This window comes from Oryx dammah, unplaced genomic scaffold (assembly GCF_014754425.2).
Source record: "Oryx dammah isolate SB20612 unplaced genomic scaffold, SCBI_Odam_1.1 HiC_scaffold_2, whole genome shotgun sequence".
Lineage (NCBI taxonomy): Eukaryota > Metazoa > Chordata > Mammalia > Artiodactyla > Bovidae > Oryx > Oryx dammah.
In genome coordinates, this window is record NW_024070186.1 from 114,234,301 (window position 1) to 114,248,500 (window position 14,200).

Sequence of the window (14,200 nt, forward strand, 5' to 3'; positions counted from 1 at the left end):
TAAAACAAAAGCTGAAGTTGTAAAACCCATTGTGTAGGTTTTGCTTGTCAAACAGGAGGACCAGATTGGGAGCCAAGGGGAACTGGCTATATTCCTGCATTAACCAGCTCTAGCTTTCAGGCAAGGTCTTCAACCTTGCTGAGCATGAGTTCCCTCATATGTCAAATGGAGCTAAATTGGTTCTACCTAGCTAACTAACAGGAGAAGGCAATGGCACCCCACTCCAGTACTCTTGCCTGGAAAATCCCATGGACAGAGGAGCCTGGTGGGCTGCTGTCTACGGGGTCACACAGAGTCGGACATGACTGAGCGACTTCACTTTCACTTTTCACTTTCATGCACTGGAGAAGGAAATGGCAACCCACGCCAGTGTTCTTGCCTGGAGAATCCCAGGGACGGGGGAGCCTGGTGGGCTGCCGTCTCTGAGATCACACAGAGTCGGACATGACTGAAGCGACTTAGCAGCAGCAGCAGCTAACTAACAAAGTGGCTGTAATGATAACATGATATAATATATCAAGTATTTTAAATGTATTACACAAATAAGATGAATAACTTTTATTTTGATCCCCTTATTCCAGCATGCATAAAAGTAAGATTGATGATTTTTATATGTATAATATAATATAGTATAGTATACGTGGCAGTATAAATGTCTGTGCTGCTACCTAGTTAGTGATCCTGGGAAATCAACACCTAATTGTAATACCTAATAGTTATTTAATTTTTACTATATTCCAAATGCTTTATATAGATAATAAGAGCATTTATGAAACTGGTATTATTCATGTTCTGTGTATCACACATTACTATATACTGAATAAGTTGGTTAAGACATTTAATGTTAGGTTAGGCTAAGGACTTGATATGCATTTTTTAATTTAGTTTCACAGCAACCCCATTAGGCACAGACCATATATGTATGTCCCCTATTTTACAGATGAGCAAAAACTGAGGCTTAGAGGAGTTGAGGATTACAGAAGGCTAAACTCAGGTTTATATGGTTACAAATTTCATAGTTTTTAATCTTTTTGCTTTATTAACACCTTCTGTCTGAGCCTCAGCTCCTATTTTACAAAAAAAGAATGATCTTTGGAGCTTTTAAGAAGCTCCCAAATTCTATGATTTTGCATCTTGCTTTTACTCACCCTCACCCTCCACTCTGTCCTCAGAATGTCAGAGCAGAGTTTACAGTCCTGGACACAGGAGAAGATGCACTTGGGCATCAAAAGCAAAGGAGACAAAAATGAGGTCAGATAGCATCTGAGGACAAACACTTTCCTTTGAAATGAAAGAGCTCATCCTGACAAAAATAGAATAAATGGGAGACAGGAAAGAAGAAATCTAAGACATATTTAGGAACCCATTCCTAATGGACAAGCCATGTTTTTACCCCGGCATCAGTCCAGCCTTCAAACAACCCTGAGGGCCCAGTGCTTGTCCAGCGGTGGCACGAATGTCCTTGTATGGTGGTGGTAGAAGACTGCGCTGGCTTGCAGAGATACTCATCAGTAACTGGGTCCTACTTACAAGTCATAAACATCCTGAATCCAAGTTGTGCTCACACTTTGTCATAAAATAAACACTGTATGAGAAGCACTGGATCATTCTTTAGTGAAGAATGGACTGATTGTCTCAATGTTTGAATGTAAGACTGGGAATTGTGGTCTGTAGTCTGAAGAATAGATTCACATTTTTTCTGAATTCAGTTCAGTTCAGTTGCTCAGTCATGTCCGACTCTTTGCAACCCCATGGACTGCAGCACACCAGGCTTCCCTGTCCATCACCAACTCCCAGAGCTTGCTCAAACTCATGTCCATCGAGTAGGTGATACCATCCAACTATGTCATCCTCTGTAAATCTGCTGAATTACAGTAACAATAACATGTATTCTATGCTATTTATTGAGTATCCACTAAGATTATCAACTGTATTATTTCTAGTCTTTACATAAGTCTCCTTGGTGAGACTACTACTGGATCTGAGAGTTGAGGACCCTAAGCTTAGACATTTTACTGACCCTAGTTCCCATGTGAGTCATGGAGCTGGATTCAAGCTCTGGTCAGGACTCTAATGCCAAAATTTTCTCCAGGATGTTCTGTTCCCTCTCCAAGGCCTCTCCCATCTCTTCAGTCCTTTGGAGTATTGGAGTTAGTAGGAGGAATTCCTCATCCTGAAAGGCCAGACAGGGCCAGGGGCGAGATCTTTGCATGAAGTGTATATTTTGATAGCTCTACCAGTTAAAGAGGGCTTCCCCAGTGACTCAGTGGTAAGGAATTCATCTGCAATGCAGGAGATGTGGGTTCGATCCCTGGGTTGGGAAGATCCCCTGAAGGAAGACATGGCATCCCACTTCAGTATTCTTGCCTGGCAAATTCCATGGACAGATGAGCCTGGAGGGCTACAGTCCACAAGGATGCAAAGAGCTGGACATGACTGAAGTGACTACGCACAGACATGTCAGTTAAAGAAAAAAGGCAAAACAAAATAAAAGCATCAGAGCTAAACCTGATAAAGGAATAATACTGAGATGTTCCCAAGTTCATGCTTAATCATAATTATCACTAAACAATATTTTAATAGAATTGTCACTATTAATACTATTGGAAGTGATTGGTCCAATATGGCAGAAGTAGTTAGCAATTCAGATGCAAGTAAGGTATTCCTATAGCCTGAAACAGAAATATATTCTAGTGACAGGCTGGTGCCTGGCTAGTTGAAATCCTTGTAAGTAAGGAATGATATCGAAGGTTTAGATTTATAAAAGAGGGAATCAGTGTAGATAAAGTGAAGGTAATGTCAACCATGAAGAAGAACTAAAGAGCCTCTTGATGAAAGTGAAAGAGGAGAGTGAAAAAGTTGGCTTAAAGCTCAACATTCAGAAAACTAAAATCATGGCATCTGGTCCCATCACTTCATGGCAAATAGATGGGGAAACAGTGGAAACAGTGTCAGACTTTATTTTGGGGGGCTCCAAAATCACTGCAGATGGTGATTGCAGCCATGAAATTAAAAGACGTTTACTCCTTGGAAGGAAAGTTATGACTAACCTAGACAGCATAAAAAGCAGAGATATTACATTGTCAACAAAGATCCATCTAGTCAAAGCTATGGCTTTTCCAGTAGTCATGTATGGATGTGAGAGTTGGACTATAAAGAAAGCTGAGTGCTGAAGAATTGATGCTTTTGAACTATGGTGGTTGGAGAAGACTCTTGAGAGTCCCTTGGACTGCAAGGAGATCCAACCAGTCCATCCTAAAGGAGATCAGTCCTGGGTGTTCATTGGAAGGACTGATGCTAAAGCTGAAACTCCAATACTTTGGCCACCTGATGTGAAGAGCTGACTCATTTGAAAAGACTCTGATGCTGGGAAAGATCGAGGGCAGGAGGAGAAGGGGACTATAGAGGATGAGATGGTTGGATGGCATCACCGACTCAATGGACATGGGTTTGGGTGGACTCTGGAGTTGGTGATGGACAGGGAGGCCTGGCATGCTGCGGTTCCTGGGGCTGCAGAGTTGGACACGACTGAGTGACTGAACTGAACTGAATGTCAGCCAATTAATGGCGGGGGGGGGGGGTAGGCATAGATGGTGCACAGGGACTGGTGAGGCAGGTCTTGTTTTATAATGTATTATACTGGGGCTTCCCTGGTGGCTCAGATGGTAAGAGAATCCATCTGCAGTGCAGGAGACCCCAGTTCAATCCCTGGGTTGGGAAGATCCCCTGGAGAAGGGAATGGCTACCCAGTATTCTTGTCTGGATAATCCCATGGACAGAGGAGCCTGGCAGGCTCCAGTCCATGGAGTTGCAAAGAGTTGGACACGACTGCACACACACGCATATAGGCATCACATTTCATACACAGTTCTAAAGAATGCAGTTAGTAGCATCAGCATCCCCTCACACAGGAACAGATGAAACCCTCTGTAGAGTGTAACAAGGGACTGTCTTGGTCTCAGTTTGTTCTCTGGGCACATAAGGCTGATTCTGTGAGACCCAACTGCACACAAATCTAGAACTTGCCTGTCTGAAGTTGCTCCCATTCTGATTTTCAGAATACTCTCAGCATTCAGATTTCTAAGGATGTCTGCTTCACCCCAAACGCAAGTTATGGTCTCTGTTTATCTGGGAAGGGACATTTCTGAATGTGCAGCATCCCTGGGTAGCACTGTTGTCAATGTGTCCCTCCAGCCTGCCCACCTGAAAGAGACTGATTTTTAGGCAAGAGAGGAAAGGCTCCCACATTTGCCAAAATCATGAACTTCATGCAAGTCTGCTCCCTGAATATGTAATAATGTATCAATAGATAAGTGAGAAATTTATCATTAAAACTTGAAAAGTACTTCATTTGCAGCATTGATCTCTCTCCACTTTAAATGTTTCCAAAAATAATCCTGATTTCTCACTATATTCTCATTCTTCTTTCTGAAGGGTCTCCAGTGCCCGTGGGTATAGATGTCCAGGTTGAAAGTATTGACAGCATTTCAGAGGTCAACATGGTAAGTTTCTCCTTGAGATGCTTTTTTCTGAACAGAGAGATTCTCAGTAGTGTCAAAATCACTGATGTTTTAATAAGTCATCTTAATTATGGATGTTATTTATTTTTCCTACTTTGCTTAATAAAGTTGAAGTCGCTTTATTCTTTTCTAACTATTATCGCTGCCCTGGATTATAATTCTCATTCCTTTCTTTCTGTTCTCCTTTTCTTCTATTGGCCTTACAGTGTCCTGAAGGACAGGATATACTTAGCTATGTGACTTGAACCTTGGCACTAAGTATCAGCAAAAAAACTGGTCTGCATTCTCCATGCCCAATCAAGTCATCCTGAGTGTTGGCTTCTTCTGCTTATCATTTATCATTTTCCAGCCCTCCCTTATTTCACCCTGAAATCACTTTCAATCTTTTTAGCTTTGTCCTGTTCTCCTCCCAGTGGGCGGTTCAGCCTGCTTCCCGTGAGAGTGCCAAGTAGTGGTGATGCTGATGTATCACTGACTTGTGTACCACTGTCTGCCATTTGACTTCATAGGCTCGGTGTTTGCCCGGTGCCCTTCAGATCAGACTGAGCATCTAAACACAAATATATGCTTATTAAAGCAATCCATGCGGTAACCCACAGGATTCCCCGTGGAGTGGTGTTACGGTAATGAATGAACCATTGTATTTATTCACTCTTACCCTAATTCAAAATTACACGTGGCTGGTGCTCCCAGATTAACCCAGAGCAATAATACAATGTACCTCTATTCTGATCCTAAGAAAAACAAATGAGCTCATCATTACTTGATAACTTGTTTGTGGTTTGCTGAGATTTGTCCTTCGCTCGTGTAATAAATGTTGAAGTTCTATTATATGTGTTATTTCAAGAAGAATTTGAGTGTTGTTGACAAATAAACGATAGTAAGAACTAAGCAGTTGGGAAATGTGAAACACATTGTCATTGCCTACATCCTATAACTTAGGTGAAGATAGGAGAATTTCTATTCAAACAAACAAAATACTCATACCTGAGAGCCAAACAAAACTCAAACAATTGATTAAGCAAATTTTCTGCTAAAATAATGTTAATCTAGCTTTTCCCCCTCATCCTTATCTCCTTACAACTGGGATGCATATAAACAATTTAAAATCCTGAGTCATACTGGATCAGAATCTCTGAGAACTAGCTTCTGGGGAATTTGCCATATTAACAAATGCACAAGTGATTTTTGGCACACTACAGTTCCAGCACCACCATCTCCTGGCATTTGTTCTGTGTCTCAAGCTGAAGACCACCGTCTCCTTCTCAGGACTTCTGTAAACATTGGTGTTGTCTAGTGGCTCAGTTGTGTCTGACTCTTTTGCAACCCCAGGGACTATAGCCCACCAGGCTCCTCTGTCCATGGGATTCTCCAGGCACGAATGCTGGAATGGGGTACCATTCCCTTCTCCAGGGTATCTTATCGATCCAGGGATTGACCCACATCTCCTGCACCGCAGGAAGATTCTTTACCACTGAGCCACGAGGGAAGCCCCTCTGACAACATGCTTTCCATTAAAATGCTTAAAAACTCCAATAAATGTTGTGTTCAGGTTCTTATAGGACTGTAGTATATTCAACTTGGGGAGGACTGCTTTAACAAAAACAGTAGAAATATATGGGTATAAAATCAATCATAAAAGTGAATATTTATTTACAGTGAGAGAAAAAGCAAACTAAAGTACCAGAAAAAAAAAAATCAAAATAAAATACCAGACCATGAAGTTTCAGGTCCCTCTCTTCTGAGATCATCTTGGGTGATTTACCAGAGTGCTCAGGTAGAAATGCGTCCCACTTATAACCTGTTTCCTCTCAGCAACTTGAATACTTGATGATTTTCAGAAACTCTCAGCATTCACCAGAGTCCAGGGGAGGAGAGGCTCTGTGATGGAAGCTCAGTAGCTTCATTCTGAATCTACCTGAAGATATAAGCCATTCAGGCCCAGGTCGTTAACACCTACGGAAACCAATGGAGACTGATAGTACTGACTGGTCATCCTGAATCATATTTCTGCTGGCCTTGACTTGTCTCTTTTTCTCCCTGCCTAGGACTTTACAATGACTTTTTATCTCAGGCATTACTGGAAAGATGAAAGGCTCGCCTTTCCCAGCAAGACCAACAAAAGTATGACTTTTGATCATAGATTAATCGAAAAGATTTGGGTGCCTGATATCTTCTTTGTCCATTCTAAGAGATCCTTCATCCACGACACAACTGTGGAGAACATCATGCTGCGTGTCCACCCCGATGGAAACGTCCTCTTCAGTGTCCGGTGAGGAGGGCTGTCTCCTGCCTTGGGCTCCCTTGCACTGCACCATCTATACCAACACTAGGAGGGCTCACTGCAGGCTGAACTCCCAATATTGCTGTGTTTAGTAATGCTGGCGCTTCAGACACAAGCAGAAGATGTGACTTTTTTCCTGATTCTAACTCCCAGGTTTTGTTTCTGTAATGACTTTTAATAATTAGCATTTTGTTTATTCTTTTTAAGATTTATTTCTTTATTCATTGGCTGTGGTGGGTCTTTGTTAATGCATGCGGGCTTTCTCTAGTTGTGGAGAGCAGGACTGCTTTTCACCATGGTATGCAAGCTTCTCATTGCGGCAGCTTCTTTTGTTCCAGAGCACGGGCTCTAGGCCTGTGGATTTCAGAAGCTGCGGCACGTGGGCTCGGTAGTTGTGGCACACAGGCTTAGTTGCTCCAAGACATGTGGACTCTTCCTGCACCAGGGATCGAGCCAGCCTCGGGGTCCAGCCCCAGTGGATCCAGGGTAATTCGAAGGTGGGGACGGAATCGGCGTCCTGGAAAAAACTTATTTAATTACAGATATATAGAGAGATTAGAAACAGATAGTGTAGTAGGAAAATTAGTGGAGAAAAAGAGGCTGAATAACTTGGTTTACGTGGAATACCAATCACCACCTACGTAGGCCACAGGCGTCTTTCCGTTCTCCCGAAGGAGAGGAGGCACTGAGGCCTCCCTGGTCCGATCTCAGAAGCCCAGGCAAAATTAGCAGGCTTGGTGAGTCCCCACATTTCAGATGGGAATTCAGCCAGGAAAGCATGGAGGAAGAAAGAAACGACACGGGGGAGTCAGTCTTTCCAGAAACTGATCTGATTTCTTTATTTTTTAGGTTTGCTTATATACCTTTTGTTATACATAGGGATGAATACAGAGTCACGCAGGGGTCAGCAGTCCTGACCTTTATCAAAATCAGGTGCTTTGCATAAATGTATTTTAAAAAAAGGTCTAAGGGGTTTTACATCATCTTCTGGCCATGAGGCCTGCTGACATTTTATGATCCTTTCTTTCTGATAACCAAAAAACTTATTTTTTCCAAGGGTGTTTTTTCTTAAACCAGGCATCAACCTCTGAAGGTACCAGATAAAGTTGCATTCCTATAGGGTGAGGGTGTAGTGGGTTACAACTAAGAAAGGAATTTATTTAACCTAAGGTTAACATGATTAATCTTAAAGGTTAATACTTATTTCTCCTATATGCTAGTTATATTCATTATAAGGGCAGGGAATATGGAGATTTAGCAGCAAACATCAGCCCAACACATGAAAACCCTTTATCAACATTCCCCTTAAGATCTATTTAGTCTTAAGATAGTGATAAAGTCACATTTTTACATAGCAAGGACACACTGATTTATAACAAATACAGCGATCTATAACAAAAGAGAAAATTCATTAACTCAAAAAGTCTAGTATTGCTAACATCAAAAACTACTATATTTCCTTTTCTATATTCCAAATACATTGATTAATATAGTCCCAGGTGCCTAAGGATATGGAGGCCTGGCGGCAATCATTGAATCAACAATGAGAAAAGCCCTATGCTAATTAAGACTTTCAAAATACTCCAAGCTCTCTGTGCTGTTTATGGTTGAGAGGTAGTAAACAATCATGTGCATAGTGGCAGGAGCGTGGATAATCCTGTCACACAAGCTAGTCTGTCAGCAGAGAGGTTTGACCTGAGACACCCTTGTCACACCCAGGGCAGAGAATTAGCAGCAATTATTGGCACAACAAATGAAAAACCCTTTACCAATATAATTCCTAACCAACCCACTATACTAATAATTTCTAACTTCCCAAAAAGAATCTACCTTTAGTAAGTCTAAATCATCTCGTGCCTCTCACAGTTGGGAGGCTGTAAACAATCACATGTGGCCAGATGAACCTGTACAGGCAGGCTAGATAACCTTCAGAGGAGTTTGAAACACTCCTGTCACACCCAGGAATTTTTATTGACTTGGAGCTGTAAGTAAACTCCTTCTCCGAAAGGGGTAATGAGGTTCAGCCCCCTGTAAAGTCAGAGGTATAGGTGAGAGCATAAAACAGTAAAGTAGGCACTCTGGTTTTGGGGGTAGATGCTCGGGAACAGGGGGTTTCCTGAGGCTCGGCCCCGCCTTTGCGTATGCCGAGCCTCCTTCCTCATGACCTTTGCCATGGGCAGAGTTCCTTACGCTGGCTCCCGGCAAGCCAGTGTCCCTTGCAATGCAAGGTGGATTCTTAACCACTGGACCACTAGGGAAGCCCCTAACTTCCGGGTTTTAAAGAATGATTTCCTAATCTAACTGTACCCACTCTGGGCATATATTGGAGAATAATAGGAAATAAGGTTGGACAAAATGGAGCTGAATTTTGGATAGCCTTAAGAGTCTAACCCACAGTTTTCTATAGGTACCCAAACTGCTTTTCCTACTCACCAATGCCACCCCACCCTGCACCCCACCAAGCAGTCTTGGAATCTCGGATTAACTAAATAATTTTGTTAAGTATGTCCTTCACTCTTCACATGAAGTCATCATACACGTTACCCCTAATTTCTTCATTTAAAACTTGTTGAAAATGAAAAACAAAATTTTAATTTAAAATATTTGATCTGTGCTAATGGACCTATCCAAATGATAAATAGGAGTTCTGTATTCTGTTGGATATCAAAAAATTTAATAAAATATTTGTTCAGACACTATGCTATAATATCCTTCCATCTTTACTATAACATTTATTTTTAGCCTAATGAATCCAGTGCTTACTGACTGACCTACCATAGGTAATCTTAAAAATGTTTGGTAAATCCAAGAAATTCATATTTTCAAATGTCTTAGAAATCCCAGAAAGATTCATTAGTAAACTGAAAAAGAAGTTAGCTCTCCAGAGGATATCCATGTCCTAATCTCTGGAACCTAGGAAGGTAACTTTATTGGGGAGTGGGGGAAAATTACAGATATGATTAAATGAAGGGTCTTGAGACAAGGAAATTATTCTGGGTTATCTGGGTTGGACTAAATGCAATCATCAGTGTCCTTGTAAGAGAAAGGCAGAGGGAGGATTTGGCACACATGGAAGAGTAGGAAGTAGTGTGATGGTGAAGACAGAGACTGGAGTGATGCAACCATCACCCAGGAACGCTGGCGACTTCCGGGAGCTGTAAGAAGCAAAGGATGACTCTCACCTTCGAGCTTCGGGAGGAGGCAGGGTCTTTCTAACACCTTGGTTTCAGTCCAGTGATGCTCATTTCAGACTTCAGGCCTCCAGAACTATGAGAGAATACATTTCTGTTGTTTTAAACAGCCAAGTTTATGGTAATTGTTTACAGTGAAAATATGTTCTTTTTATTCATTAGAAACACCTTGCTCGCTCTAGTACAAAGATTCTGTTACCGGACATTTTATAAAAAGCTATCAGTGTTTTTTAAACAAATGAAATGAGAGGAAAGTACCACTTTCCATAAGAACTTTTACATCAGAGGTAACCTAGAACTCTAACAAGTACTGGAATCAAGGCTTAGTAGGAATCAGCAGCTGAACAGCAGCATCTGGCCAAGAAATCAACTGTTTTAAATTAATTTTGTTGATGAGGGGATATCCACTGGAGAAGTAGCTCAGTGAATTGTCCTTACCCTGCACATTCCAAAGAAAGATCTGGCTCTTGCCTGGCTCCTGGGAAATAACCTACAAGTCCTTGGAATATCCTGCCTGATAAGTATGTCTTTGTTTACCCAAAGACCCTGAGCCACATGGTATCAACTTGACCTCTGGAGGGGCTAAAGACCAAGATCAGCCATGGCTATGTGACCAACCCTCAATGAATGCTTTGAACCCCTGGGCTCATGTAGCTTCCCTGGTTGGCAATACTCCATGCATGTGGTCATATGTCATTGCTAGGAGAAGTCAGTACTGTCCATATAGCCCTGTCCACTAGAACAGAACAACTGGAAACTTGCTCCTGGGTTTTCCTGGAACCTGCCCTGTGCATCTTAATTGCATTGCTGATTTTAACTGGTATCCTTTCATTGCAATAAATGATTAGCTGTTAGTATAACAGCTTTGATGAGTTCTATATGTCCTTCTAATGAAACATTGAACCTGAGGTTGGTCTGGAGATCTCTGAACACAGAAGGACTCAGAATTGTTGTCTGCACAGCTATTTCAGCTGACAGCAGAGCCAGTCCAAGCCCAGAGCCAGGTCACCTGGTTTCAGGCTTGGTTCTGACACCATCTACTGACAAAGAGTCTCTCCTTGACCAAATGCTACTCAGTGTCCTCTGAACTGTCTTCTCATGTTGGCCCCGATTTTGAGCTTCTGTTTCCGTCTCTGCATAGTCAGTTTAGCCAGGATAGTCCCCCATCCTCAATATCTGATCACCCCTCCATGTCTGATAAGGTTCCTCATCCACCTTCCAGCCCCCAGCTGACATCTGACCACCCTGGCCCTCCTTCAGCAAGAACTCTGTTTGTTAGGTCCATTTAGCCAGGTTCCCCCAACCCCTTATGTTTCCTCTTAGTAATTTTCCATCCACTGACTTGCACACCCCCCATCCTGGCCTCTTTGTTCCTTTGCTATAAATCCCAGTTGTTATGTTTGGAATTGATCCCAATCTCTCTTCCCAATTACAAAAAAAAAAAAATTATAGTAGCTCTCCTAAATAGAGTCTACCTTACCATTTTTTAAACAAGCGTCATGAATAATTTTTTTCCTTAACACTGTCTACCTAATCTCCTTGGCTGTTAATTTATTTATGTGTACTCTGAAGGAAGGAGACTGAAAGACTTCAGAAGTCCTTTTTTAAAGTACCAGGAAGATGCCAAAATGAGTATGTTTTGTGTCTCAAGGTTATCCAGACCCCTCCCTGGCTTGGCATTTTCCTGCATGACTACTGACAGTACAATTCAAAGCAAAGCAGATAAAATGGTTTTCCCCCTCTGATTAACTGAGGGGTGCCATGCGTAGGAGCAGCTGTTGCCTTTGTTTTTTGCAGACCTGCTCAGGGGCCTTTTATGAACCTCTGATCTGCTTTTGTGGGTACCACAGTTCAGCAGCCTCTGCCTGAAGCCAGGAAAAGCTAGGAGGACATAAAATGTGAAGAACAGCCCTCATCAGTATGTAAGCCCTTTGACTTAATAGCACCTGAATTATGCATTGTGCACATAGATCTCTAACTGAAAATGCTGCAGGCTTTCTACCCAACTCCTGCAAACATAATTTCCTCAGGTAAACTTGCTTTGTGAAGGAAACCTTTACTCATAGGTTTTTTATTACCACCATTCCAGCTCTTTATTACTGGAAACTATTTAAGTTTGAATCTTCCAAAAAGCTGAAAATATTTAAGTCTATTTAAAGTCTTCTCGCTTTGAAGTGTGTTTTTCTGAAGACATCCGAGCCAGAAAGTATAGAGGAAGCTGACCAGGAAATAGTGAGATCAGAAGCAATTCTTACAGCAGGAATTCACTCATTAACTCTGGGTCTTAAGCAATCACCCATCTTCCTGGGTTTGCTTCCTTATGGGCTACTTGGGTAGAAGATGGTAACACCTGTTTGGCATTATTCTTGAAAGATGCACAAAACAGGCAGAGTGTCAGACAGCTTTAAGCTACGTTACTTATTTGACCGTGTGGTGAAATGACCTGCAGTTTTCTTTTTCTTATTCTTCCTATAGGATAACTGTTTCAGCAATGTGCTTTATGGATTTCAGCAGGTTTCCTCTGGACACTCAAAATTGTTCCCTTGAGCTGGAAAGCTGTAAGTGTAACCTCCCGATGGAGTGAGTACCCGTGGTCTGAACACACCATCACATACTTGCAGTATATAAACAGACTCTTAACAAGCATGTGAACATTTTGATATAAGTTAAATATGTTTCGGAGAAGGCAATGGCACCCCACTCCAGTACTCTTGCCTGGAAAATCCCACTGACAGAAGAACCTGGAAGGCTGCAGTCCATGGGGTCACTGGGAGTCAGACACAACTGAGCAACTTCACTTTCACTTTTCACTTTCATGCATTGGAGAAGGAAATGGCAACCCACTCCACTGTTCTTGCCTGGAGAATCCCAGGGACGGTGGAGCCTGGTGGGCTGCCATCTATGGGGTCACACAGAGTCGGACACGACTGAAATGACTTAGCAGCAGCAAATATGTTTATCCAAAAAAGCTTATTGGTTGGTTGGTTGGTTGGTCTTTTTGGTAAGAATGATGATGGCAAATTGTCTTGCAGATGAGAAGATAAAAGAGTCGAGAAAAAAATGCTTTGGTAACTACATATTCTGCAGTTTCCACAATGATTTTAAAGGAATAACTCCCTAAAAATGTGTATTCTTGCTAATGTTATTAAGATAGAGTGGCAAATTTAGAAAACTCTGCCATTTATGTTCTCATAAGAATCCCAACCTTCCATTAAGTATACCTTGTTTCCCCAGAAAAACCCAGCTCTAGATTTAGATCACCCAGTCAAAGCCCTGTCAAAGGGCATCTGAGCCAGAGCCCTGTCAATTACTTAGATCCACACCCTCTCCCCAGCTATTTTTGACATGACTTATTAAAAGCTGACTGCAATTTTTCATGATGCAGGTAAAGTGCTGGGAATCTCAATGGATGTCTCCCCCAGAGACAATTCTCCCCAAACCCATTGGAAACTCTCTATCACACTATTTGATCTTACAAGAAAATTTTCTACAAGCCCAGCTCACTTTGCAATTTCATCCAAGAGGGTCACAAAGCCCAAGTTTGAGGGCTAAAGCCTTGGCATCAGACCTGTGAGTGAGAGGTGGTGCTGTGACATCACAGTGCACACAGACAGGGGAGCAGCTGTTTGGAGAGTTTTTAAAGCATCATGTGGGCATGAGAAAACCCAACCACACTCTGTCAGTAATCAGGGTCTAATTTGGGGAGCCTGATTTTTCTTTTTTTTGCTTTTTTTTATGATATGGGTATTATCAGTCTTTTGGCAAACATATATTTCAGAACCATGACATTGGACCAGATCTTGGGGATATAGAACTTTATAAAACACCATCATGGACCTCATGGAACTTACTGGAGCTCATTCTAATTGCATGGATGTTATTTTCTTGTCTTAGATGCCTACAATGAGGAGGATCTAATGCTGTACTGGAAACATGGAAACAAGTCCCTGAACACTGATGAGCATATTTCTCTGTCTCAGTTTTTCATTGAGGAGTTCAGTGCATCCAGTGGATTTGCTTTCTATAGCAGCACAGGTGCAGTATTTTATGTGGACAAGTCATGAGCATTTATTGAGCATCTGCTGTCTGCAAAGCACATGTGGCTAGTCTTGAGTCCAAACAAGCCCCCCATTTGACCAATAATATCATCCTTCTTTTCCCAGCAGCCGTCTCTATCTTTGCAATACAGGTCTTCTTCAGTTGAC

At 41.9% G+C, this 14,200-nt stretch overlaps 1 protein-coding gene across 1 annotated transcript in view; it reads left to right on the plus strand.

Moving 5' to 3' along the window:
* GABRR3 (gamma-aminobutyric acid type A receptor subunit rho3) overlaps positions 1-14,200 on the plus strand; it is a 46,301-nt gene that overhangs the window by 13,212 nt on the left and 18,889 nt on the right. The window contains exons 3-6 of the mRNA XM_040226598.1: positions 4,435-4,502; positions 6,569-6,792; positions 12,471-12,553; positions 13,890-14,030. Coding sequence (XP_040082532.1) covers positions 4,435-4,502; positions 6,569-6,792; positions 12,471-12,553; positions 13,890-14,030 — 516 coding nt within the window. The remainder of the gene's footprint in view (positions 1-4,434; positions 4,503-6,568; positions 6,793-12,470; positions 12,554-13,889; positions 14,031-14,200) is intronic.